Source organism: Guillardia theta (genome assembly GCF_000315625.1).
Source record: "Guillardia theta CCMP2712 unplaced genomic scaffold GUITHscaffold_14, whole genome shotgun sequence".
Lineage (NCBI taxonomy): Eukaryota > Cryptophyceae > Pyrenomonadales > Geminigeraceae > Guillardia > Guillardia theta.
Genome location: NW_005434660.1, coordinates 398,134 through 422,956, shown reverse-complemented (window position 1 = coordinate 422,956; position 24,823 = coordinate 398,134). Strand labels below are relative to the sequence as shown.

The window sequence follows — 24,823 nt, the reverse complement described above, 5'->3', positions numbered from 1 at the left end:
TTTACGCTTTTCTACTGAAACAGCATGCACAAGGCCACCAAGCGGGTTGAACACAGAATGTGAAGCCTCACAGCGTTATGCCATGTTGTTTGGGTTCACCATATCGACTACATATGAGGGCCATCATAGGGGGAGGAGTTTGCAGTTCGTGTGTCAGAATAACGTTGAAAAGCAGCAATGGGTAGCGGCAATCAATCAAATATTGAATAGACAAAAGAGTTCTGGAAGTACTCCCAAGGTTATAAGTGACTTTGCAAGATTTCGAGCTTGGACGAAGTTGCATTATACGAGTGCGAATTGTCAGATCCTCGTCGCAGCTCTTATCTATTGCAACTTCATGTTGAACATTATTGAATCTCAAGTTCGAAATCCAGATCAGGCTTTATCAAAAATTCTGACTGTGGCCGACACCTTCTTCACTGTCATCTTCACTGTTGAGCTCTTTATCAATATGTTCTCAACCCTGTGGAGAGATTTTCTCACCGACCCGTGGAATTTCTTTGATTTCTTCGTTGTCCTTATCAGTCTTCTGACGCTGTTCCTTCCAAACATCCCTGCAGCAAAGACACTGAGACTGACCAGAGCATTTCGCGTTTTTCGCCTTTTCAAACGAATTCCCTCTATGAGAAAGATCATGCATTCTCTCTTTAATGCTCTACCTGGAATGTTGAACGCCTACGCAATCGTGGCGTTGTTGATGAGCTTATTTGCAATTCAGAGCGTCTATTTCTTCGGCCAAATTGATCCCGTTCACTTCGGGACGTTTTTCGCCTCGATGTTCACATTATGGCAGGTCATCACAGGAGATGGATGGGCAGACATTGTCCGAAATCTTTTCCTTTACACCTCAAGCCCTATTCCCTGTGCGTTATTCTTTGTACTCTTTCAACTTCTCATCACTTTCACTCTCATCAATGTCGTGGTTTGCGTGCTACTCGATGGCTTCACATCTCCCAATCAGTCGGACATTGATCGTGTTAAAAGCTATTCGTTGTCTGACTTGCCGTACCACGAAGTCGCGTTTGGATCTCCTCTCAAAGAGCTTGCGAGATATTTTGTGTTGAAGTGCAGGGATGCAGATGAGCTCGAAATGGCGATCGATTTGTGTTTTTCAAAGATTGGTGGAGGAGAGCCTATAAGCTTTGAAGCCTTGTCGAACGGTCTTGCTCGTTTGCCAGTATCGCCTCCTATCGTCTTCCGAGCGAAGGACTGGATGAGGTACGTGGTCGAACGAAAGAATGGCGTCTTCATCGAGTCACAAATCTTTCTGGACAGAAAAGGCTTTCGCAAGTTTATGTTGCAGTCGGTCAGAAACTTGATATTTTGGCACGTCAACTTGAACGAAATTGATGACTCCTGGACAGCAGATCGTGTTCAATCATTTTTCATCGGCCTGAAGGCTCGAAATTTGATCACTGCAAAGCTCCTGAACAACAAGGAGTACACGGAATATGCGGCGAGGAGGGAGTATGAGATTCGAGTGATCAACGAGAAGAAGGGAATGATCATTGGCACTCTCAATGTCAGACTGCTCCGAGCCGAGGGGCTGGGAAGAGTGAGCGTGAGCGGGCAACCCACAACTTTCATCGAAGTCAAGCTTGGAGCAGAAGTCAGGAAGTCGAGCTGCGTGAGGAGTTCGACAAGCCCTCATTGGAATGAGATCGTCTCTTTCCCCTTGGCAGAGAAGGATCAGGTCGTCGAGCTCTTCGTGTGGGACAGCAGCGGGCTCAAGTGCTTGGTGCTGGTGGGGTACTGCCGGCTCGACATCAGCGACGCACCGAGGAAGAGGCAGGTGAAGCTCTGGTCGAAGTTAGTTGGGCATGAGGCGCACATGATCCCGGACAGCGAGGTGAACGGGCGTCTCCTTGTGGAGTACGAGTACGAGACCTTCTACTCGTCGTCGCCCGAGCGACACAAGCAGAAGCTCTCCTCGGTGTTGGAAGAGACCTCAGCTCAGCTCCAGCTCCTTCAGCGCAGGTTCAACATGGTGGAAGACATGACACGGAATACGTTGATCCAGGAGAGCAAGTATAGGCACGGAATCGGGCGAGTTCCTTCTACTAGCCTACACCAGGAGGGCGAGAGCGCGAGCCGCTTCAGCATCCTTGCTGCTTCTGTCGCTGACACGCAGCTCGCCAAGTCGGATTGAGTCCCGTCACCGTCGCTGCTACGGTTGTTCAGTCTTTGTAATATTCGGACTAACAGTGCTGAGAATGAATCATGGCTGTCCTTAAACTTGACCACTGTCTGATTGCCGGAATCGCCGCCGGCGGCTTCACCGGCCCATCGGGTGACTCAGTGTCCGGTCATGCGGCATCATAGCGCTGAGCCTAGGGCCTAGTAGAGTGTAGCTCGATACTTCGGTGAGGTAATTCAATTTGTTTTATTAGATTAGCCATTTCTATTTTATTAAACGAAGGGTCGCAGGCGAGGCTTCCCGATCTCGAGATACCTGTAACTCAGTTCAAAAGAGAGGTTTTCGTCTCTAAAACTTCTTATGCAGTAATAATAATCTGTGAATCTCTGTGATTCTCTCCACCCCTCATGTCATCAAACTCAAGACCACCCTACCCCAAGAAAGGATCCTTTCTTTGGGTTTCTCTTTCGGTCCAATCTTGCAATTGATCTAATTGCAGCACTAGTGCATTTCACCTCTCCCTGCCCCTCACCTCTGGGCCACGAATCATCGAACCGACGTTTGGGTAGGGGTACTCTGAGCCCTCTAGAGACAATTCCCTGTGCCTGGCTTTGACCACCCTGCCTCGGACCACCCTCTGTAGTTGTAACCCTACCCCTGTGATTTCGTGCTTTGAATCGACCACCCTTCTTTTGCAAAGAAAAACAACTTGTACGAATTTTCAGGGGTACCATTGACCATTGTTCTAATGATAATTCACCACCCCCTCTGAATGATTCTACTGCCCTACCCCCCCTAATAGACGATTAAGGATCAGAACCCACCAAGAACCTGATGACCCACCCAATTGGGGACATCATGTTATGACAGCTCCACCTACCCACCACTACCCACCCTATGTCTCCCCTGGAAGAACTACCCCTCCTCGAATCTATTTATCGAGCTTGTGCGAAATGGCTGGCACGCGAAACCTTTCACCGCCCGTTCCTCCTCGTCGCGTCCTTGTTACTTCCTGAGACTTCAGGTCCTGACATCTTATCACATTTTTACATTCTGCATCTACAAGAGCAACAGCTTCCTGCTTCCTACCATCAGTTCAACACAGACCTCTCTTACACTCGTCCTTCCCCCCCCCCCCCCCCCCCACAACAGCCTTGCTTTCCCGTCGGCTATCCTGCTAGTCGATCGACGCATTTGTGAAGCTTCAGCCCTCAGTCAATTTTGTTGCACTTGAAAGACGATCAGACGTGACCGAGGTTTCATAGAACATTCGAGCCACCATCTGCGATCGATCATATGAGCTCCCGAACAGAGAGTACAGCCGAACAGTTTGATCGGCTAAGGAAATCTTTGATCATCCAGGTGGTCGAGTCTTCGGTCGAGTTTACGGAGGCAAAGCCCAAGACAGCTAGCAAGGGTGACGGCAGGACGGATCAAAACTTCTTCCTCAGGCATGTCGCCAAGGTTGGCGCGAACTCAGCAAAAGATCTCAAAGAATTGTGTCTGGGCCATGCAGTGTCCATGACAGAGGAGCAGATTTCTGCGTCTGGTAGAGCATCCGAGGATGCCGATGAGAATATCGCTTGCATCGAGAACGAGCTCCAGGCTCGCCGCCGCCTGCATCAGTTCCGACAATCGTCCCGCTTCAGCCAGAGCATGGACAGCTTTGCTGCAAGCAAACCACGACGGAAGACGCTGTTGAGCTCGTCGATCGACAACGAGGGCGAAGCAGAGATTCATCAAGTGATACAGAAGAGACCGAGGAAAGATTACAACAGGTGCATCGGCGATATGCTGCAGCAGGAGATGGTATGCGAAGATCAACCCAGCCCAAGGTTGAATGCGGAGCTATCGAGCTCCATGGACTCGCTGTGTATAACATGACATGTCTAGTCTCCCTCCTTGTGCTGTTGTTTCCTCTTGTTGTTGCTTTACCCTCTCTTTGTTTCCTCTTGTTGTTGCTTTACCCTCTCTAAGTGAATTGAAATGCGAACGATCGCTCCTCAAACAGTCTCTTGACGAACAGCACGAACTCCATCTTGGTCACGTGGTGCTTCCCTGCTGTCACGTCAGTGGTCCCTCACAGCATGCGAGCATGCGGCTAACGTTGAATGTCGATGGTCCACAGTAGGTAGAAGACCTGCATTTTCTCTTATCCCCCTCCTCCCTCCCCCACTTCACCACCTTCTCACCCCCCCCTTCCCCAACTTTCCCCTTCCCTCTCCTCGTTCTCTTCCTCCCGGTGCTCACCTGGGTCACATCGAATTGAGGCTTGATCTTGAGGAGAGCCTAGAAAGAAACTCATTGCCCCTCCTACACCCCATGGCCCCCTCCTTTGCAGATGCTGCTCCTCCTCGCTCCTCCCCGCTCCTCGTCCTCGTCCGCCTCTCACCTCCACTGCTGTCTCTGGCGTCACCTTCCCCTTCCCGCTGGGATCAAAGACTGTCCAGCTGCTCGCAAGTGAACCAGAGAAGTTGCATAGAAGAGAGAGGAGAAGAGCGAGGGGGGAGAGAGGAGAAGTGGAGAGGAGAGGAGAGGAGAGGAGAGGAGAGGAGAGGAGAGGAGAGGAGAGGAGAGGAGAGGAGAGGAGAGGAGAGGAGAGGAGAGGAGAGGGGTGAGACGATGACAGGAATAAGGAAAGAGGAAGGGAAGATGATAGAGGGGAGGACAAGAGCAGAGGAGGAGACGTGATGCGGGACTACAGATGCTAATCTACGAGAAACAATCATGTGAAGAGGAGTCGATCACATTTTGTTTGCGATCTCATCCGGAGTAGATCTCATGCTCCTCTTCGCCATGACCTGCAACATCCAGGACGGACTTCAGCAACAAGGAAGCATTCAGGGTCAACATCACCTCTGAGAACTCCTGGAAGGAGATCTTGCCATCTCCCCGCATGTCGATCATCTCGAAGAGCCTCATCGTCTGACAGGTGAACAAGAACAAGTCACGCGGGGGGTTGAGGGCAGCTGCAGATGTTGCAACAAACTTAGAGGTTCCACCTGCTCCTCGTCTTCGTACGCTCCAATGGCCTACAAGGCTCGTCATCGGAAGTTTCCGGCCCACTGCATCTCAACCTGGAGGAGGAGGCGAAATTCTTCGAGATCAAGTTGACCGGACCCTGAGTGGGAGGATCAAGGTTGAAAATACCCGAGCTCCTCACCGTCTCGATCTGCCTCGTCGAAGATCTCCTTCAAGTGCTTCAGGACATGCTCTGACAGGGCTGTGAGTAGAAGCTCTAGTCCATTTCTTGACAAGGTCACCTGGGATCTTGTTGCTCCTCCTCGGATTCCTCTCCAAGCTCCCTGTCATGTCGCAAGTCAACCAGAGGGCTCAAGGGGAACACGCCTCTGACCTCTTGCCACATCCAGACTTCTCCTGACAAGCGTCTCGAAGCTAAAGCGCGATCTACGAGCAGAGTTCAGGGTGAGAGGCGGTAGCAATGTCAGAGCAGCTGCCAGTTCGTTGACAAGAACAAGTCGAGGTCGTTCTTGTTCCTACCTTTCAGTCGGTCGCTTGGAATCCAGAGAGTTTCTTGCTCTGCGATCAACTTCACCCAGAAGAGTTGCAACGATGATTACGAGAAAAATGATCATGAACATAAGTGATAGGCGAACAAAAGTACGATGACAATGATCTTTCAAGTAGCAGAGATGTGCGAAGAAATGTGATCTTAGAGCATCACGTGCATGCACCATGCTGACAATTCTTGCCCCATATTTTTGTTCCTAACCTTTCAGTCGGTCGCTTGGAATCCAGAGAGTTTCTTGCTCTGCGCTCACACCCTCTCAGTGGAACGAACCATTTCGTGCAGCTGCGGGGATGATGATCGTTTTGTTCACTTTAAGACTTACTTGCTTTCCTGGAACGTTTCCATCTCAAATGAATTTCTAGCATCTTGGTCCTTGTCGATGTTGCTGCAATCATCATCATCATCATCGCCACCACCTCCACCCACAACCACCACCACCACCACCTCCACCATTCCAACCACCATCATGAACTTCATCATCACGAATATCTCTTCAACACACCCTCTTGTTCGGCTAGAAGGTCTCGATGTTCCGAGAACAAAGTCGAGATTTCTCTTCTCGTTCCGTGCACCGTCAAGACTTCTCCGACCTCCGATGGTCTTCTCGGTAGACTGAGAGGGTAGGCAGCGAGTGAATACAAGGAGGAAGGCAGTGATTCGATACAACAGAGACAAGAAATAGTAGACTCGCTACCTTCTTGCGCATCCTTTCAAAGTCCAAAGATCTGGAAGAATAAATAGATGAGTGTCGAAACACCCCTCTCCTCCCTCAAGCGTTAAAAAATGACAGCCACAGACTCCTTCTCCTCTTCCTCCTTCATCACTATCTCCCCCTTCTGCCCCTTTTCACCACCACCATCACCATCACCATCACCATCACGTCCTCTTTCTCCTCCTCCTCCTCCTCCTCCTCCTCATATCGTCTTTCACCTCCTTTCGCCTTCTTTGCTTGCCGGCCTCACATTCTCCTCCTCTGCACCAGTGGACAGCAGCTTGAGTTCCTTGATCTGCACGGCATCTCACCGGAGCAACACGAGGCCTCGCAAGACGAACTTGATCGATGACAGAGGCGATGGAGATAAGGAGGCGAAACAGTCGGAGAGTTCTCCTGCCCGACAGCTCTCAGCGACAGCAACAAGCACGAGCATGCCGCACCGGTGCTGCTGCTCATGAATCACGTCCACGATGCACTCCCGAGACTTGTAAAGCCATGGTGAGCGAGCGAGCGAGCGAGGGCGAGCGAAGGTTTACCTTGAGATACTCCACGGAAGTAGCTGTCACAAAGTTGCGGATGATGTTGGTGAGGAGGAGAGTCGTGAAGACCGGAGGGAGGAGGGAGAGGATGAGGAGGAAGACCTGAGAGGAAGGTGAGGGAGGCAAGCGAGTTCAAGCTGAGCTGCGTTACCCCCGTCACTGTCGTCGGGCAAGTCTGATAGGACCCTGACGCCCGTCGCTCCGAGGACCTGGAGAGATGGAGGCAGAGAGTTTTCTCTCGGAAGAGCTCGAGGGAGAGAGCAATCATGACGACCGAGGCGAGGAGGAGGTGACGGATGATGCGGAGGAGGAAGCCAGGACCGTTCTTGTCGAACCAGAAGAGCTCTTGGTGGTGATTGATCACCCTGCCTCCTATCCTCCTCCTCCATTCGCTCCTCTCCTTGAGACTGTTGCTATCTGCCTGCAACAAGTACCTCGGAACAAATCTGCAGGACGCTGTCAGTGCTCCAGCCTCTGCTATGCTCCGGGCCCGGGGACCTGGCGTGCTGCCGGTGGCTGAACTCCTCGTCGAAGATAACTTTGTCATCGTCCGGGTTCGACAAGACGTGGCGGAGGCTGAAGCTCAGCAGCCGGTTGGAGGAGGCAAGCTTTGTTCCCTCGCTGCTCCATCCGTCAGCGATAGAGGGAGGAATATGAAAGTAAAGAATCCGGACTCGAGGGCGGGGTAGGGCAGGGCACGGGAGGGCATGGCATGCAAAGGAAATTGAGGAGAAGGGCGGGAAGGGAGGGAAGGAGAGAGAGGAATTGATGGGTTCAGGGCAAAGGCCGTAGAAGAGAGAGGGAGCAACGAATTTTGACTGGAAATGATCAGTGAGTTTTGAGACTGACCTTGATTGTCCTGCTGACACCGGAGATGAGGGAAGGGCTGACATCGAGAAGGAAGCTGGAAGGTGCCTTGACAAAGGGCCTGAAGAGAGTTTTCTTGTTGCCGGGGGAGGAGGCGATGGAGTTGGATCTGTACCGAACGACTGAAGGTTGGAAGTTAAATGCCACGAGATGGAAACAAGGAGGGAGGGAGGAAGGGAAGGAGGGGAGAATGGAGATAGAGAGAAACGATCTGTAAGAAGCAATGGCTCACAAGAGAGAAGGGAATGACATTCGCACAACATGATCACAAAACTAGAGACAAACGAGCAAAAGAACATCACAACAACGATATGGGTGGAGGCAAAAACTCACTTGTCCTGTGACTTCGATGGCGATCTGAATCTCATCGTCTAGATCACATTCGGTGATCTCACCCTTCTTCTCAACCATCTCAGAACTTTGGGCTCCGTTTCCTTGGACAGCTGCATCTTTGTTCACCTCCCCATTCCCTTCCCTTCCCTCTTGCCCTTCCGCTCGAGCTGCACAGCCTTGCACGTCCTGGTTCTGAACCTCCACCGCTCGATGAGATTTCATCAGCGCTCCGTCAAATTGAGAGGTAAAGAGAGAGATCTCCTGCGTTGAGGACGAGACCTCAAGCTTGTCTGCTGCACTCTCCCCGTCTCGTCTCGTCTCCTTGCTCTGCTCCTCCTCTTTCCTCTCCCCATTTTGATCCCTAAATTCCTGCCCACCACACCCATTCTGCCTCTTTGCGGCCATTCCATCTTTTCCTCTCCCTTCATTGTTCGGATCCACAGGCACCAGGGCGAGCATGATGGTGTGGAGCTTGTAATCGACAGCGAGGGCGAGGAGGAGGAGGAGGATATCGTAGATCCAGAAGCACACGTATCCTCCATCCGTTGTGCTCTCGCCGGCATTGACATACCAGGCGATCCACGCGACGAAGGAGAGGAGGAGGAGGACGAGCCAGTCGAGGGGGGAGATCTGAATGATAGCGGATATAATAGCGGAGCTTCGCTTCATCAAGTAGAGCCCGAGGTTGAAGTCCTTGGGGATCTCGACCTCGCTGTTGGACAGCACTGCCTCCACGTCCACAAACCTCGAGAACACCCGCAGGAACACCTCCATCTCGTCTCTCCTGCTCGTCCAACGCATCCACCCAAGCCTCGGCTCGTGCTGCCCGACATTGGGCGAGAGGTGCAGCACGTCGACCCCCTCCTCGATCTGATCCGACCAGCTCTCGTACCGCCTCAGCTGGGAGAGGTTCACCCGGAGGAGGAAGAGCGAAAGGCACAGGAAGGTGGCTGTAACGCCGAAGAGCAGCCAGTGCATGTGCTCGAACATGTTGTGCAGCTCATGGCCGAGGCTGATGGAGTACCCGACCTTGTCCATGAGAGACTTCTGCATCCCAACAAACTCGTCATAGCCCATAGCAACGACCCGCCCCGCTCACCTCGCTGCTGATGGAGAAGTTGAGCAGGAAGGCGATGAGGGAGACGAAGCCCAAGGTCGACAGCTCCGCAAAGATGGCATGAATAACAGGCATGTACGCCTTTGGAACAGCGTGATGGATCATGTTCTGCACTCGACAGTCACAAACTTCTCTCCAGCACCTCGTGGAGCAACAATAACCTTGATCTTTTCGAAGATAATGATGATGGAGATCAAAAACATGAAAAGAATGAAGCTTGCGGGGCTGGAGTGAAAGTAGAAAACACGCAAACACAAGGCAAGCACAAGATTCAGTGCGAGAGCAAAGCAAGGGAACCGATCACCTTGCGTCATACTTACAGACGGGTTTGGACCCGGGACCCTGCTTCCATATCAGATGAGATTCTCTCCCTATCCACGAGTCACCTCGACGAAAGTCCCCCCCGAGCAAAGGTATCCTACGCACTGTCAGACATGCTTGCTAGGTGTCAGAAGAATTTCTTCAACCTGGTCCCAGGCAGACTTTGCCTCCATCGAGGCTTTGATTGATAACACAGCTCATTGGCCAACGAAAACTTTCAGCTCCTTTGAAGCAATCCGAAGAGCGTTCTTTCACTCAGCTCTTCTTCTACCTGCTAACTTTGCACAGGATCCTTTGTAAATGTCTGCGCCAGACATTTCGGCAGCCATCAGCCATGGCAAACCTGCATGTTGCTGTGCAACTTCCCCCGATTGCTCACAGGCCGGACGGAGCACTTCGAGCTCCTTCCATCTCAGCAGCGGGGCAGGGCGACATGTCGCATGCTGTCCTGATCTCGTTCACAACCATCATGGTCGATGAGATCTACCTTCACTCCTCCTCCTCCTCTCTCTCTTTCCCTCTCTCTCCCTCTCTCTCCCTCCCTCTCTCTCTCTCTCTCTCTCTCCCTCTCTCCCTCTCTCTCTCTCTCTCTCTCTCTCTCTCTCTCTCCTCTCTTTCGCTCAGCTTGTTTTCACGAGCCTTCAATGACCACCGCCATGGGGAATGTCGTCTACTCTATCGGGCCGTGGACAGTGCAAAAAAACCTGTACAGAATCGCTGATGACCGGTAGTCATGACTACCATAAAGTACAATATCATTGGTGGGGTACCAAGCTGTTCTCCATTGAATTTTCCTCAATTCCCGGAAATGACCAGAAGCGGTTACATTAATAACGGAGTACACAACTCGGGCCGGGCCCGGGGCCCGGGGCCCGGGGCCGGCCAAGTAACTCAGCAGTGGCCCGGCTGAGTCCCTTCAACTAAAAATCCTTCCCCAACTTCTTCCCCCTCCCTCCCCTTGCCCTCCCTCTAGTTGGAGGCCCCACTGCTTGCTGCCCTCCTGCCTCCTTCGTCCACGCTCCCTCCGACACTCTCCTTCCTCCCAACCTTTCCTTTCCCTCTCTTTTGTTGCTTCATCATCTTCTTCTACATCCGCACAGACCTGCTTCCCTGACACTTTGCTCAACTCCTGTCTCGGCATTGCCAGCACATGCAGGTGATAGATTGAAGTTTCGACCCAGAGCCTCCCACTGCCTCCATCGCCTCGACAACTCCTTGTAGGAGGATGCCGTTCAAGGATGAGAACGTCAAGAGGCAACGACAGAAACAGCTCAAGACTGTTGAGCGGGCCCAGACAAAGGAGCTGTTGCATGCCCTGGACATGCTGGTTCCCTTCAGAGAGCGCAACGATCGCGCCCTCAACGGAGTTTTGAAGTCAAAACGGAGCAACTTGCACCTCCTTGAGGACCTAAGGGAGGCATTGAAATCAGCGCAGGAGAGCACTAGGGGGGTTCGTGCATTCCGGATACCCGCAGGGCTGCTGAGGGAGGGGATGCTGAGTAGTCGATCAGAGAGACTGGTGGTTGTAGAGATGCCTGGCTGGAGGGTCGTGGACGTGAGTTGCAAGATGCAGGCGGACTTTGATAGCGGTCTGATGTTCGGACAAGTGGTGAGGGGGGGGGAGAGGGAGGAGAGAGATGGACGCCTGACTTGAGATCTCAGCGAGGACAGTGTCTCCTGCACTTCATCGACGAGAGGGACAGACACAAGCTGCACGAGCTGTCGAGGCACGCGAATGGGAGACGGAGGAGCAAGAAGGCAGTAGAAATGGGAGTGAAGATGCGATTCTTCTCCCCCAACAGCATAGTCCACAGAGCCTGTACGCTCAAGATGTGGCAGGACGGAAGGGATGGGAAGATGGTGGTGTGGGTAGAGGGGAGCTCGGCTGTGATTGAGGCTGAGGACTGGCACTCAAGGGACTTGACGAGCCTTCGCGGAGTCTTGCACTTCGACAGCGAGCTGTCAAGATCGACACCTTGGCACATTGACAGGGCGATGAGATTCCTTGTGAAGAGGTAGAAGAGGGAGGGACGGAGGGAAGAAGGAGGGATAGGTGGGTAAGGGATGAGAGAGGAAGGGAGGGAGAGAGGGTTGGTCGGTGAGTGGAAGAGAAGGGGAGGGGGGAGAGGGGTTTGGGAAAGGATAGCAAGGCAAGGAGTGGGAGGGGTGGAACGAGTGATATGGGGGTGGGAGGAAGGCAGGCAGAAAGTAAGGGATGAGAGGGTTGAGGGAGGAAGGGAGGGGGAGCGAGGCTCTTTGACGTGCTGACTGGGATGATGCTGAAGTCACACGGGGCTTCTGACGCGGCTGGTGCCGGTGCTCGAGAGCTCAGACAGCAGCTCTTCGGTGCTGGAGAAGATGGCCAAGTACACGGGAAGCACTTTAGGTGGGGCAGGCTGACCCGCATTGATCGTTGATGGTGATGGTGGTGAGCCAGACAACTTGACAAGCGCCCTTGGGAGGATGGTCATGCTGCACGCCGAAGTCCACCTGACCATCGAGCTGGATCATCACACGCACCTCCCTGTCGCGCACGTGCATGCAAGGATCCGACTGCCGCACGTGAGGACGCGGGAGCTGTCTTGTCCGATCCCCCTGGATGAGCCGTCGGTGCTGCAGGTGTTGGGAGCGTTCCGCACCCCTTGGAAGAAGCTGCTGCGCGCTTCGACTCAGGATGACTTTGGGCCCTCGTTGTGCGGTGAAGCGACAAGTTGACAACCTGTGCGCTGGCTGATGAAGTTGTAGACGCGAGTCAGATAGTGCGATTCATCCCGAGCGTTGACGAGGAGACGAACGAGTTCTGCTTCCTGGCCTACTTCATTCGGCGAGAAGATATGTGAGCAGTGGGCGGGAGGAGAGGAAGGAGGAAGGAAGGAGACGAGGAAAGAGGGAGATGAAGAGGGGTTGGAGGATGACTGATGGAGAACAGGGTATGTTTTCATTCCAGGAAGTTGCAGTTCAACGACAAGAGGATGGAGCAATCAGGGCAGGTAAAGAGACGAAAGAGAGAATGCATGCTCGTCTTGTCGACATTTTCTTGTGTCCGTGTTTGAGGCAGTGACATGTGTCAACGCAAAGTTGACACGTGTCCTCCAGGTGTTCGCCGACGCTTGGGAGGTGAGAGAGAGAGGGCGCCCCGTGCTGGAGGAGAGAGGAGGGGCGAGGAGGATGATGGTTATGGTCAGGCGCCCTACAGCTTCTCGTACACCATGTCTCGGACAGGGGAGGAGGCTGATCGGGTTCTGCTTGCTCAACTCGCAGAGGAGTCGGGGGATCATACAGATTGGATGTAGCAGAGCAGAGGAGCGAGGCGAGAGGTGGGAGAGGGAAGGGAGTGAAAGAGCAGAGCGAGGTTGTAGCGGGGACCGATTGTATATATTCATGATTACAAAATGTAAAGTATTCAACAACAGAACGAGGGTCAGGAGAAGAGGCAAGGATTCAACAAGGACTAGGGGTTTGAAGTCTTCAAGAATCAATGTTGTGTATTCGATCAATCGTTAAATTGCAGAAAATCATTCCAAGTGAAGGCAACGACAAGCTCTCAGGAAGTGAGGAGCGCAACCACGAGAGTCTGACAAGACTAGTTTTCCATCTTTCTGAAACTTCTGCTTGCAGCTATCTCTGTTGTCGACCATTTCAAAATTTCCTTTATTTGTTCTCCATCTCAGAGTCGTCAAGGTGCTTGAACTTCTCCTGAAGAAGACTTCAGCCCCTCTTCCTTCTTACCTCTTCTCCTCCCTCTCCCTCCCTCCCTCCCTCCCTCCCTCCCTTCACAAGCTGCTCCTCACCCCCCTGTGCCCCTCCCTTTCTCCGCTCCCACCCCTTCATCCTCGTCCTTCTCTATCACCTTCCGTGGGAGAATCGTAACCTTGTCTTGCTCCGAGCTCTTCTCCTTGGGCTGCTCGTGGGCTGCCTGTCGCTCAACAAGTTTCTCATCTGCCGACTTGCTCTTCTCGATGCTGCTTTGAATCTGAGGGAAGAGGTTCAGTTGCGCCTCCACGACCTTGATTGCCCTCACCGAAGAGAACTTCTCTTCGAAGGACTTGGCACTGTCATGTGACTTGCCTCCCTCCTCCGAGTGTCTGTGCAACACGCTTGACCGCTGGTTGAACGACCAAGATCAGAGAGCGAAGCGACATAGTTTCTCTCACCTCCAGCAGTTTGGCATGGGGCTCGTCCGATTCTTTCTTGTTCAGGGATGCCGAAGACGCGGAGACTTCTTGTCTGCCAACCTCCTTGCCTGCCTCTTCTTGCCTTGAAACTTCTTTGCGGAGATGCCGAGGGGCAAGCTGTTGCGCCTCCTCTGGCCTAGAGGCTTCCTTCCGGGGAGCGTCTAGCGCTTCTTTGCGAGCAACTTCTTGTCCAGCAACCTCTTGCCGACTGACCTCCTTGCGAAGTGGCCGAGGAGCTTCCTGCTCAGCCTCGTCTTGACGATCCTCGTCCTGATGCGACATGCTCTGCGATGCCCTCGACTTGCGCTCCTCTCCTTCCTCCATCTTCTTGAGATGGCTCTCCGCATGCATCTCCTCCTCCGTCTTGCCTGAGCTCTGCTTCTGCAAGCCCTCCAGCCTGTCCGTCGCTGCATGCTGTCCGTCTGATCGCTGTCCATCTGATCGCTGTCCGTCGGCTGACTGCCCAGGTGCCTCTCGATCGTTCATGGCGGTAAAACTCTACAACTCTCAGGGTCAGGATACCTTCAGTCCTCCTCTCTCACAACTGACCTGCTGTTGTGCGTCCTCCTTCCTCAGGTCGGAATCTGCTTCCGCCATCTTCGCTTGCTCGACTCTCTCCTGCTCCTTCAGCTTCTCCAGGTGGATCTTCGCCTCGGCTTCATCCTCCGTCATCCCCTCAGCCATCAACTGCTTCTTCTCCAGACGAGCCTTGATGTCCTCCTCCGACTCGACGGGCCTTTGGACCGCAGCGCCGTCGTCCACAACGTCGGACTGACTGTCTGCTTGTTGAGCTTGCTCGCCGAGACCCTTGAAGCGCAGCAACCAATCAGAACAGCATCATGAGGGCCGAGAGGACAGAAGAGTAGGAAGTGAAGTTAAGGGAGTTGGGAGCGGAGGAGGTTTGAACTCGACAGATTATGGAAATACCTGCGAGGAGTAGTCCTGTGGATAACCTTCCTGTTCTGCGTTCCTCTTGAAGTTCTCTTCAAGGTTTTCGAGCCTGTTCTCGGCATTGTGCACCATCTTCTCCTCCGCCGAGTTCGAACCTGACACTCTCATTCACTTTCTGCCGCTCACGAGCCCTCAGGCATCACTACCCGCCGCGGGATGGGAGAACACGTTGGAAGCAGGAACATGAGCAGGAGGGTTATGGTGGGTTTGCACGAACTGGGCTTGTTTGGGCTGCACCAGCATGACACGAGGTTGGCTGGCCTTTTCCGATGGGCTCCACACCATGACGAGAACGAAAATCGCAAACATTGCCCCACCTTGCAATCATGTCAGAGTTGAACCTCCCCACTCCCCACGGGGCATGCATCTTTTAGAATAATCGGATCATATCAATCCATGGCACGTAAGATCACCCAGAATGACAAATTAACATACATGAAAGTCCAAAGGCAAAGAGGCATGCAGCTCATCATTTGATTTGCAACAGACAAGCCCAACAAGCGCAAAAGTTCTTTCAGTCACCAGTTGCAATGGATGCCCAGTTTCGTTGGTTCTCTTTGTCAGCACTGGTTTGATTGTGATGGTTGGCAGGTGTTTTCTTCGTTGGTGCCTCTCCTTCTTCCATCGATCCAAACTCCAGATCGTCCTTCTTGTGTTGAAAATCTCCTTTCCTTTAAACCGTCCCATCAGACTTCAACAAAATGCGAGGTCGACATTACTTCCTCTGCACATTATTATTCGGTGCATTTTGGTGATTTCCGGATCGGAGCATTGTGAGCTCTGCCAAAGATATTCAGGAAATACCCACAAAATGCAAACCAAGTTGTAACAACCAAGTCAAAAAAGGAAGCATTCATACTACACTCCGCGATTTGCACAGATGTGACCTGCTGGCTCTCATACATTATTACATGAGCTGGTTTTCGTTTTGTCACCAACTGCTCTACAATAGCTATCACCCGCCTACTTCCGTTTTCTGATCTTGAAACGCCCATCTACACTACCCAACAAAAGCAGATCTTTCTCACTGCTGTTTGCTCCAAATCTTCTTCATTGCCCCCCTCTCCCAGCCTCCTACTTCTCCCTTGCTCAGCTCGGCTCCCTCCACACTCGCAAGAGAGCCCCTCAGCTGGCTTCCTCGTCAGCTGTCTCCTCCTCTCTTCATCTCCTCTTGAAGTACTAGATCGTCCTTCTCCTCTCCATTGTATGCCATCCTGGGTCCCTCCTCGCCCCGCCCCTCCCTCCCTTCCTCCTTCCCGTTCCATTTCCCGCCCCCACCGCCTCCTCAGCTCATCCTCTCCAACGCCAGGGTACCGTTTGATTGACTAATCACTCCAGTACTAACCTAAAATACTTTTAGTTCCCCACCGGTACTGAGATCCGTCCTTGTGACTACCCCCACCCGCCCTTGCAACTTTCCATTTGCTATTCCGATGTACCCTGTATCACTTTCAGAAAATATAGTCATGGATATATGAAATATGCAACTAGTACCCACCTTGATGATCCTACATCGTTCCTGCACAAATGTTGGACCCTACATCTCCTCACTACCCCACCTCCTTCCACTCCCCCAGCAGTGATGGACGTACTCAATTATTCGTTGTTAGGCCTCTGCCTGAGGCGGGCCCTCGACCGCCAACCCACCCAGTCCAGCTGACCGGGCGGCGGCGTGTGAAGGGCCCGCCCGGCGGGCTCCGCGGCCACGCGCGCCGGGAGCGGCCGGGCCGCTCGAAAACCGGGTCAGGCTCAGTGCGGCAGTCACGCCGCCGGTGCCGCGCAGTGCGCCACTGATGATCGGCAGCCCGGCCGCGGGGGCGGGCCGCCGGCCGCCCGGGCCGGGGGCACTGAGCCTCCGCCTCGGCGGAGGTGTGACGCCGGGCCCGACCGCTGAGAACTGAGAGGCGGCCCGGGCCGGGGGCCCTCAGCCTGGCAGGCAGCCTGGGCTGCCGCGGCCATTGAGTGGCAGCCGGGACGGAACTTTACCGTACTGTCACAGTGACGATGCTCAGCGGCTCCCCCGCCCCCCCCGCCGGGGCCGCCAGGCTAACTTGAACCCCCGCCTCAGTCCCGCCTCGCCGGATCGGATCACCCCATCCCGGGTGCCGGCCGCCCGTCACCCGTGGGGCCCCCGCGCGGCGCCGGGCCGCGCACCGCGGCACCGTGCCCCCAACCGGGCTGGCCCGGCCGGCGGCCGGCACTCAGCCGGGCAATCATTCATCCGGATCCGATCACCATGGCAGTTATACACATGTAACGGTTAAACAAAGGATCTCGATTCCCCCAAGTGGAGGAACAATCACCTACACAATGTAGGTAAGATCATATCCGAAGGGGTGGGGTAGTGGGAGAAGGTGGGGTACAAAGAGGGGAAGGATGGGGTAAAGATCGTTTTTGTGTGATGACAGGAGGGGTTGTAAGGATACATCGGTAAAAAGAAGGGTAGTTGGTCTACCCACCTTAGCAAATTACAGCAAAATGGTCTAGTCGATGGGGGTAGGGATATGGTCGTTATGGAAACGTTACGTACATCCTGCTACCGTAACGGGTCGATGGCGTAATGGGAGGAGGGGTAAGGTCGCTCATCCGCTTGGCGGTGGAGAGCCGAAAGCTCCTCCTCGATGAGAGGAAGGGATCCGCACTTGTGCCTCCAGGAGAGCGCAAGATGGTGGTGGACGAGCTGGAAGATGAGCCCTCCCACAGTAGGGCCGAGGCGATGGGTCACAAAGACTTGGCGGCTTCGAGGGGTGCCTCCTGTGCGAGAGAGCAGGAGGAGCATCGTAGAGAGCCTTTGCAGCCTGAGATCAGAGCCGACACCAAGAAAGATGGAAGGCAGCATGATAACGTGCCAGTTATGAAAAGAGAGCCAGCGAATGAGCATGGGGCTCAAGAGCCCCAGCCATCACCACGTGCTCATGTCACAGGCCGTGAAGGTCTGGAGACATTTAGCACGACAAGCATGGAAAGCCCTTTGCCACAGTCCAAGATGGAAGCGGAAGCGTCCTCCAAAGGTGCTCATCGTGGGGAGAGCGAGCTTTCTATCCTTGGTCTCAGCATAGTTCGAGGTCGAGATTCGCAACTGTTTAACCATGAAACCTCCCAAAATCTTGAGTTTCAACTCAATTCGTTTCGAGACATGTTGATGAAGGTGAACTATCTTAGTTTGCGGCAGCAGGAAGGTTTTTGACGAGCCTTGCGTGACTTGCAGGAAGTTGGAGCTCGTGAAGCGTTGGAAAGTCGGCTGGAGAGGGCCTTAGCCGGTGAAGCAAGCCGAGGTAGGACAAGTCACATGTTGTGACCTGGACTGTCCTATCTGCCTTGCTTGATCGACAACTATGAAATTTCGATGTTTTTTCAGAGCTAGTGGTGACTTGCTGCGTTAGCAGGCATATCGCTCGACGTATCTGTGGAGAGGGCGAAAACGCTCAAGTTCTTCAGGCAGTACCTGAGTCGCAGGATGTGCTTCCGATGGCAGAACAGAGCAGGAATGATTGCCTTCCGCAAGTGGTTCATGGAATGGCGCAGCTCATGCCTGCATGACGTGCATGCACAATGTGAAATCCTGAGTGGAAGGGAAGGGCAAGGGGAGGATGCTCCTGGGGGCAGGTCGTCAGCTGAAGGCAGGGAGGCTCAGGCTGCGGCCTGCTGGTCCTCTGTGGACGAGATGTGCTCGACTGAACCTCTTCCTCTTGCTTCTGTTTCGACCCAAACGTGGGATGTAAGGATGGACGAGGGCGACGAAGATAGTTTCGAGGCACAAGGGACGGTGTCGAGGCGAGGGGAGGGATTTTCCAATCGCTTCCACGATCCTGATTTGCAGGACTCGGAATGCCAGACGGTGGACCGTGAAGTTGTAGACGCCGAGGCTCAAACACCTCAGAGCCTGGACAGCAACTTGTCCGAGACGGTCACCCGCCATTTGCAGCACGAATCTTCTCAAACAGAAGCTGTGAATGTCGCCGATGAATTGCACGTCATGCACAGAGAACGTCAGACGAACACTCAGGGCACCCACGTAGAAATTCAGACTGTGCGGAATCACAACGACGAGATGACGACGCAGACCGAGACTTCCGATCTTGTCGACATGTCTGCTCAAACAGCCCTTGTCAACATCACCGATCAGTCTGCTCAGACCACGACGGTACTCAACAATGCGATCCACACGCAGACCATTGCGGTCGAGCATGCGGATGAGGACCAGATTGACGTGGCTCGAGGACCTCTCCCTCCTCCCCGCGAAGTCTCAGAGACCTTCGCTCCTGTCGCACTGGGCGCCTCTAGTCCCTCGCTGTCGGGCGACCTCGACCTCTCCCTGAGGAGCAAGAGGGACGACATCTCTCCCATTGCGAGGTCATCTGAGACGAACTTGCTCTTTGACGAGGTGAGTCAACAAGTTGCTGCCTCCTCCTCACCTTCAACTTCGACGCCCCCGACTGCCTCGCTGGTTGAGCCCAGCAGCGCTGACGCCCTCCAGCAGGCGGAAAGGAGCGTGACATGGTGCGTGGAGAGGCTGCAGGAGCTGAGGAGGGAGCACCACGAGGACGCGCATGTGATACAAGAGATCGAGCACGTCTTCCTCCACCTCCTCCCCGTCGCCAAGGTTCTGGAATCCGTTGCTTGCCTGTGGCCTTACTGGGATCTTTGCAGCTAACGGCTGAGGCGGGTGAGGCGGACAAGCAGCATGCTCTCGCTGAGGTAAGGAGGAGACTTTCCTCTCCCTCCACTCCCTGGCCTGAAGTCTGACGCTCGCGCTGTTGCAGCCGCAGAAGCTCAACGAGTTTCTCCATGAGGACGAGAGCAGGTGATGAAGTTGGATGGAGTGCAGGAGGAGAGAAGGAGGGAGGGAGAGCAGGAGGAGACGGAAAGGTCCACACAGCAGACACGTTGACCTGACCTGTTCATGGCAGGGGGGAGTCAGCGGCGTCGAACTACAGCACAGTGAGGAGAGAAGATGATGACGACAAGTTCCAAGCCAAGGATGTGGAGGTAGACAGCTCGTCGAGCGATGAGGATGTCGAGAGCGGGGGAGAAGTGGAGAGTGGCGATGAGAAGTCCGAGATGAAGAAGATGGTTCAACGAGTGAGAGACCTCGAGGATGAGCTCATGTCCAGCAAGCAAGAGTTGGAGATGGAACGGAAGAAGAATGCGGGCGTGGTTCGCGTCAGGGACAATGATGATGATGAGAGTGATCGGGAAGACATTGGTCAAGACCTTGTGAAGAAACTCCAACTCGACATCGAAGAGGTTGATGAGAAAACTCTTGAGACGCCCTGCTTTACATGTCAGCAGATGAACGTAAAGCTGATTGCGATGGCAGAGAAGAATCGGTCTTTGAGCTCTCAGGTACCTGTCATGATCATCCATGGAAAACCTTGCAAGATGTGCTGCTTTGCCTGCCTGCCTGCCTGCCTCTCATCGCTGCCTACTGGAGTCAATGGAGAGGAGGCGTCACAGTTTGAATGCGTCAAACCCTCTTTGACTCGTTGGGCTGCTGGAGCTGAGGGCTGACGGTGAGGAACTTGGGCAGGTCGAGCGACTGGCTGAGCTGCTTCAAGAGAGCAACAGCGACTACGAGGAGCTGCTGCAGGAGCACGAGAAAGATCTTCACAAGTCTTCCATCGCTCTCAATGTAGCTGCTGGGCTCCAGCTGAGAGGGAGGGCGGGGAGTAGGCCTGAAGGGAGGGGCTTGGGGATAGTTGGGGAGGGAGGGTGTGCATACACCAGGGAGGGAGGGAGGGAGGGAGGGAGGGAGGGAGGGAGGAGAAAGGTTTTGGCTCGACAATGTCTTGATTGATTGTTTAGGCTGCTTTGACGGCAGCCCAGCACGTGGGCAACATGAAGGCAGAGGCCATGATGCAGGTGAGGAGGAGTAGGAGGAGCAGGAGGAGCAGGATGGAGGGGAATGTGGGACAGCCTAGTCTCTTGTGTTGTTGTTTTGATTCGTTGGCGATGAGATTGACCGGATGGACTGAGCAGGAGCTGGTGATACTGAGGCGCGAGAAGGAGATGAAGGAAATCTTGTCGGGACAAGAAAACAACGCAGAGGCGATGGAGGAGCTGGAGGAGAGAGAAGCGAGGAGGGAGGAGAGGAGGAACAGGCCAGGGGGCGAAGCACTCGATGCTCACATGATGTCAAGTATGAAAGATGAGATCGAAAAGCTCCTTGCAAGAAGGTAACAAGCAGAGTCTCCTTCCTGCCCCTCGCTTCCCTGCTCGCTTTCCTTTTTCTCTCTGCCTCTTCATCGTCTGCTGTTCTCATCGACTTGCGTAGGGCCAACGACCTTCAAGCGATCGACGAGCTACTTCAGCGACAGGCTGCCAATCAGCTGCAGGAAGACCAACTGCGTGAGGTATCTAGGGTTCTCACTTCTGTCGCCTCCTCTCCTTCTCTTCTCGTTCCTTCGTTGTTTCTCACTCCTAGTTTCTCGTCTCAATGTCAGCTCAATTCCCCTTCTCCTTCTTTCGTCCTCTCTCTCTCCTCTCTGAAATTCTTCTCTTGCTTTCACAGGAGAATCGACAACTCAAGGAAGAAATGAAGAGGCTGAGAGAGGAGCCGTCCCAGGTGTGTTTGCACCTGATCTGTTCTGCTTGCAAACAAACCCCCCCCACTCTTCATATTCACCCTCATGTCTTCAGCTGCGCGATCAGGAAACGCTTCAGACGGTTCAAGACTTGCAACAAGAGATTGAAAGAGAAAAAGATGTCAGTATCCGTTTCTCTCATCCTCACATCCAACGACTCTTCTCCTTTGTTCCTTCTATTCTCTTCTTGTCACCTTTCTTACATCTCATCTCATCTCCTCTCCTCTCATCTCATCTCATCTCATCTCATCTCATCTCATCTCATCTCATCTCATCTCATCTCATCTCATCTCATCTCATCTCATCTCATCTCATCTCATCTCATCTCGTCTCGTCTTGTCTCGTCTTGTCTCGTCTCTTCTTTTCTTTTCCTAACCATCTGGGCAGATTCACTCCAACCTCAGCAAGCAGAACGCAGAGATCGCCCATCGCCTGCAAGTGGCGCTCAACAAGCAGAAGCAGCTTCAGAGCGACAAGGACAAGGCGGCAGAGGAGGAGGCAAAACTCGCGGCAGAGCTAGCAGGAGCACTCTGCGAGGCTCGCGGGCTGAGAGAGGAGCTAGAGGTCCTCCGGAGGAACAGCCTCCACCACCAGCAGCAGCAACAACAGCAGCAGCAGCATGAACAGCACCTCATGGCGGGGGATGTAGATCTTGACGACACTGAGGCGATCCTGCAGCGAGGAGACGCGGAGGAGCTGGAGATGCAGCTGAGACTGGCCGTGAGCGAGATCATGAGGAGGAGGGCAGAGGGAGGGGGAAGGTCTCCTGGGCCCGCCAAGGAGGAGGCAGAGCGGGGGCATGCGGGAACTTTCATGGACAATTGGGAAAGCAGGAGGTGCTGCAGCTCTCGTTGGGCCGGAGGATTCTGACGCTGATCCCCTGCAGGTTCTCAGGAGCTCTGGACGAGATAGAGGAACAACTGGCGAGCTTGGAGGGGCAGGTGATGAGGGAGGCGACGGGAGGGCGTCATGCTTCTCATGTCAGCTTCGCCAGATCCTCTTGTCGCTGCGGGGGGAGGTTGAGGGGGTGAAGGAGCAAGTGAGGCAGAACAGACATGCGATGGAGAAGAAGGTGCAGGAGCTGCTGCTGGAGAACTCCCTCTGTCGTAGTCACGCCCGTCAGCTCGAGCAAAGTCTGACGAGCCCGCATGAAGGCCGGGGGGCCGCTGGCTCGGGGCATGCGGACTGCAGTCGTTGCGCGCGGACAAGGGAGGAAGCGGAGTATGTGAAGGAAGCCAACGCTAAGAACATCGAGATGCTTACGGTACCTTCCGTTCTCCTCTGACCTCTCCTCGGATCCTTCTGTTTGCCCTTCTCTTGTCCCCTTCTCGCCTGATGCTCCTCTAGCTGCTGCTGCCCTGACTGTGTCGCAGGAGATGCTCAACGACACGCAGAACGAGCTGGAGAAGTGGAGGACTGCAGCACTGCCGGGCAACGACAAGATAAGGAAGAAGCTCCTTGCCGAGAGCGGCTTGTAGGCTGCTGTCATGTAAAGTTGTACATACAAAAATGGGGAAGGGAGCTGTAGCTTGCTGTAAAGTGATTAAACCATTCAGACTGCATTCCTTACAATGTTCGATCAGGCTAAGTGAACTCGCTCGGGCTCTGTCTGCACTTCCTTGCTTTCAACCTCGGAGGACATGAAAGGCAGTTTCAGATTGCCGAACCAACCCGCCTCGCCCTTCTTCTCCTCCCCCTTCTTGTCTCCAAAAAAGTTAGGAAACTTGAAGTCATCGCCCTCGGCCTTCTCTTGCCTCTTCTCCTGCTCTGCCCCACCTGCCTCAAACATCTCAAGCAACGGATCCTCCTTGTTGCTATCCGCCCAAGACTTCGCAACCTTGTCGCCCTTGTCCCACTCCATCCTATCTAACTCTGGAAGCTTGTGTGCTGGAAACCATCCATCCCCCGGCGATTCTGCAGCCTTCAAGATGTCTTCGTTCTCCAAGAGCTGCAGAAAAAGGTTCATATTGTAAACACAAAACACCTTCACCGAAAGACCGCACCTCAAAATCTTGACACTGGTTCGCAGCAGCTCTTGAAAGAATGGCTTTTGAGAGAGACATTACACTGACGCTGGCATCGGTAGGATAGAATACTTCCAGGGCCTAAAAAGTCTTCAGACGAATCACTTGATCCAACGTCACACTCACTGGAACGGCAAAGAACGCCGTGAGCGCATCCCCGACACTGTTGACCTTCTTGCCTCGCAAGAATCCGGGGCGGTATATCACTAACCTCTTGAATCCAATCTCGGCTATTTCTTTTTCTGCTGCACCCTTTGCCTGCAAATACCCTGAGTTCCCTCTCCCTGCGGGATGATCAGATATACCTTAGAAAATGCCAAGTGGCTTTCTGATTCAGCGTTGGCCGACGACAGCAAGTGAAAGTGGAGGCATCCATTTGCGACCAATGCTTTTGCAAGATTGACCACTTGAACATGGTTTGTCTTCTCGATTTCCTCCAACCCACTTGGTCCCAATTTTTCCAGAACACTCCAAAACCCGTCAACTCCTGCCTCCTCTTTGACATGCCTGCAATGCAACAAAGGTCATGCGATAGCCGGTGACGGCTCTCAAGTATTACCCTACAAAGCAAAACGCGACATCGTAACCAGCGAGAGCTTCTTCATCAATATGATCGAGGTCGATCATTATCTGCTTCACGGATTCTACTCTTCTTCCTTGATATTCTACAATACTCTCAGTATTTGCAATCATGATCTCCTCGAAAAAGTCAGTCTGACAGATATCATGAACGAGCTGTCGACCCGCCTCAATCCCTGCTGGTTGTTTTCCAAGCACCACTAGTGCTCGCTTCAAACGGTCGTTGGAAACCGTAGACAGACCATGGACAACACGAACTCGTACAACATTCTGACTCTCAGTGTCCTCTGTTGCTGCTGGCTTGGGGGATTCAAAGCTATTCAGCTTCAAAGCCGCTGCTCCTTCTGGCTCTGCACTGCGACCATTTCCGACAGCAGCCCTCGACATGCTGTTCTCCTTCTGAAGTTTGTTACCCGCAGCGTCAGTGGTTTCCAACGAATCGTAGAACATCGTCTGACCGCCGAAGAACTGGTCAAACCCCTCCACATGCAACTCCTCCGGATCAACTTGCCCTTGCGCAACCACATCTTTCTTCCCAGCGATTCCGAAGAGGGTGTCAAATTGGCATGCGTCAGTCGGGATGATCGGCTCATGTTCATCATTAACAGCTGGCACGCCACCGCCTGCAGCTGCTCCTCTGGACTCGTTTGATGCTGCCGCAGCTGTTCCTGCGTTGTATGACATTCTCCTCCTTCAAATGTTATACAATATCACAACATAAATATTCCCGCCACTGCTGATTCCGGCAAAATCCTGTGAAAATTGTCACGCGACTTGAAAAAATCGGGAACAGACTTTTTCCTCTTCAAGGGTAAAAGAACAATACGATATACAGGATTACAAGCATGAACACGAATCAACTTTACCATCTTGAATCATTTTCTGAAAGTAAAACAGATTCATTCAGTTCTTTTCATAATCCTGCACAATCAAGCCTCATAGTCGCTGT

The 24,823-nt window shown here is 53.4% G+C and overlaps 7 protein-coding genes across 7 annotated transcripts; 4 read left to right on the top strand and 3 right to left on the bottom strand.

Moving 5' to 3' along the window:
• Positions 1 to 82: 82 nt before the first annotated feature.
• GUITHDRAFT_135169 (hypothetical protein) lies at positions 83 to 2,149 on the top strand (the record flags this gene model as incomplete). The annotated part of the gene is made up of 1 exon (XM_005837438.1): positions 83 to 2,149. One exon carries the CDS (start codon positions 83 to 85, stop codon positions 2,147 to 2,149), a length of 2,067 nt encoding a protein of 688 aa, XP_005837495.1.
• Positions 2,150 to 3,433: 1,284 nt separating this feature from the next.
• GUITHDRAFT_103746 (hypothetical protein) lies at positions 3,434 to 4,021 on the top strand (the record flags this gene model as incomplete). Its single annotated transcript, XM_005837437.1, has 1 exon — positions 3,434 to 4,021. One exon carries the CDS (start codon positions 3,434 to 3,436, stop codon positions 4,019 to 4,021), a length of 588 nt encoding a protein of 195 aa, XP_005837494.1.
• An 88-nt stretch (positions 4,022 to 4,109) lies between these two features.
• Positions 4,110 to 9,762, bottom strand: GUITHDRAFT_103745 (hypothetical protein; the record flags this gene model as incomplete). The annotated part of the gene is made up of 24 exons (XM_005837436.1): positions 4,110 to 4,195; positions 4,244 to 4,277; positions 4,388 to 4,426; positions 4,530 to 4,587; positions 4,886 to 4,938; positions 4,994 to 5,106; positions 5,301 to 5,351; positions 5,401 to 5,442; positions 5,493 to 5,545; positions 5,639 to 5,677; positions 5,871 to 5,909; positions 5,992 to 6,281; positions 6,693 to 6,777; positions 6,825 to 6,868; positions 6,921 to 7,025; positions 7,075 to 7,369; positions 7,422 to 7,544; positions 8,023 to 8,063; positions 8,124 to 9,170; positions 9,223 to 9,348; positions 9,402 to 9,465; positions 9,545 to 9,582; positions 9,627 to 9,658; positions 9,708 to 9,762. The coding sequence occupies 24 exons, from the start codon at positions 9,760 to 9,762 to the stop codon at positions 4,110 to 4,112; spliced, it is 2,952 nt and encodes a 983-aa protein (XP_005837493.1).
• A 1,024-nt stretch (positions 9,763 to 10,786) lies between these two features.
• Positions 10,787 to 12,854, top strand: GUITHDRAFT_103744 (hypothetical protein; the record flags this gene model as incomplete). The annotated part of the gene is made up of 8 exons (XM_005837435.1): positions 10,787 to 11,170; positions 11,224 to 11,576; positions 11,847 to 11,947; positions 11,999 to 12,259; positions 12,307 to 12,397; positions 12,491 to 12,551; positions 12,658 to 12,678; positions 12,747 to 12,854. 8 exons carry the CDS (start codon positions 10,787 to 10,789, stop codon positions 12,852 to 12,854), a joined length of 1,380 nt encoding a protein of 459 aa, XP_005837492.1.
• Positions 12,855 to 13,348: 494 nt separating this feature from the next.
• GUITHDRAFT_135166 (hypothetical protein) lies at positions 13,349 to 14,996 on the bottom strand (the record flags this gene model as incomplete). The annotated part of the gene is made up of 5 exons (XM_005837434.1): positions 13,349 to 13,666; positions 13,716 to 14,234; positions 14,286 to 14,543; positions 14,664 to 14,782; positions 14,834 to 14,996. The coding sequence occupies 5 exons, from the start codon at positions 14,994 to 14,996 to the stop codon at positions 13,349 to 13,351; spliced, it is 1,377 nt and encodes a 458-aa protein (XP_005837491.1).
• A 2,247-nt stretch (positions 14,997 to 17,243) lies between these two features.
• GUITHDRAFT_161812 (hypothetical protein) lies at positions 17,244 to 22,832 on the top strand. Its single transcript, XM_005837433.1, has 18 exons — positions 17,244 to 17,835; positions 17,896 to 17,962; positions 18,074 to 19,071; positions 19,168 to 19,290; positions 19,338 to 19,385; positions 19,451 to 19,491; positions 19,598 to 19,934; positions 19,980 to 20,033; positions 20,218 to 20,319; positions 20,493 to 20,549; positions 20,667 to 20,863; positions 20,962 to 21,040; positions 21,199 to 21,252; positions 21,327 to 21,392; positions 21,659 to 22,107; positions 22,158 to 22,212; positions 22,266 to 22,535; positions 22,645 to 22,832. Exons 1-18 carry the CDS (start codon positions 17,248 to 17,250, stop codon positions 22,747 to 22,749), a joined length of 3,690 nt encoding a protein of 1,229 aa, XP_005837490.1. The 5' UTR covers positions 17,244 to 17,247; the 3' UTR covers positions 22,750 to 22,832.
• Positions 22,833 to 22,850: 18 nt separating this feature from the next.
• Positions 22,851 to 24,558, bottom strand: GUITHDRAFT_103741 (hypothetical protein; the record flags this gene model as incomplete). Its single annotated transcript, XM_005837432.1, has 5 exons — positions 22,851 to 23,219; positions 23,275 to 23,376; positions 23,422 to 23,553; positions 23,601 to 23,802; positions 23,855 to 24,558. 5 exons carry the CDS (start codon positions 24,556 to 24,558, stop codon positions 22,851 to 22,853), a joined length of 1,509 nt encoding a protein of 502 aa, XP_005837489.1.
• Between the last annotated feature and the right edge of the window lie 265 nt (positions 24,559 to 24,823).

Coding starts and splice junctions, on each gene's coding strand:
- GUITHDRAFT_161812 (XM_005837433.1), top strand. CDS start 17,248: ATGGGAGGAGGGGTAAGGTCGCTCATCCGCTTGGCGGTGGAGAGCCGA. Junction 21,393..21,658: donor AGATTGAAAGAGAAAAAGAT/GTCAGTATCCGT, acceptor CCATCTGGGCAG/ATTCACTCCAACCTCAGCAA. Junction 22,108..22,157: donor GACAATTGGGAAAGCAGGAG/GTGCTGCAGCTC, acceptor GATCCCCTGCAG/GTTCTCAGGAGCTCTGGACG.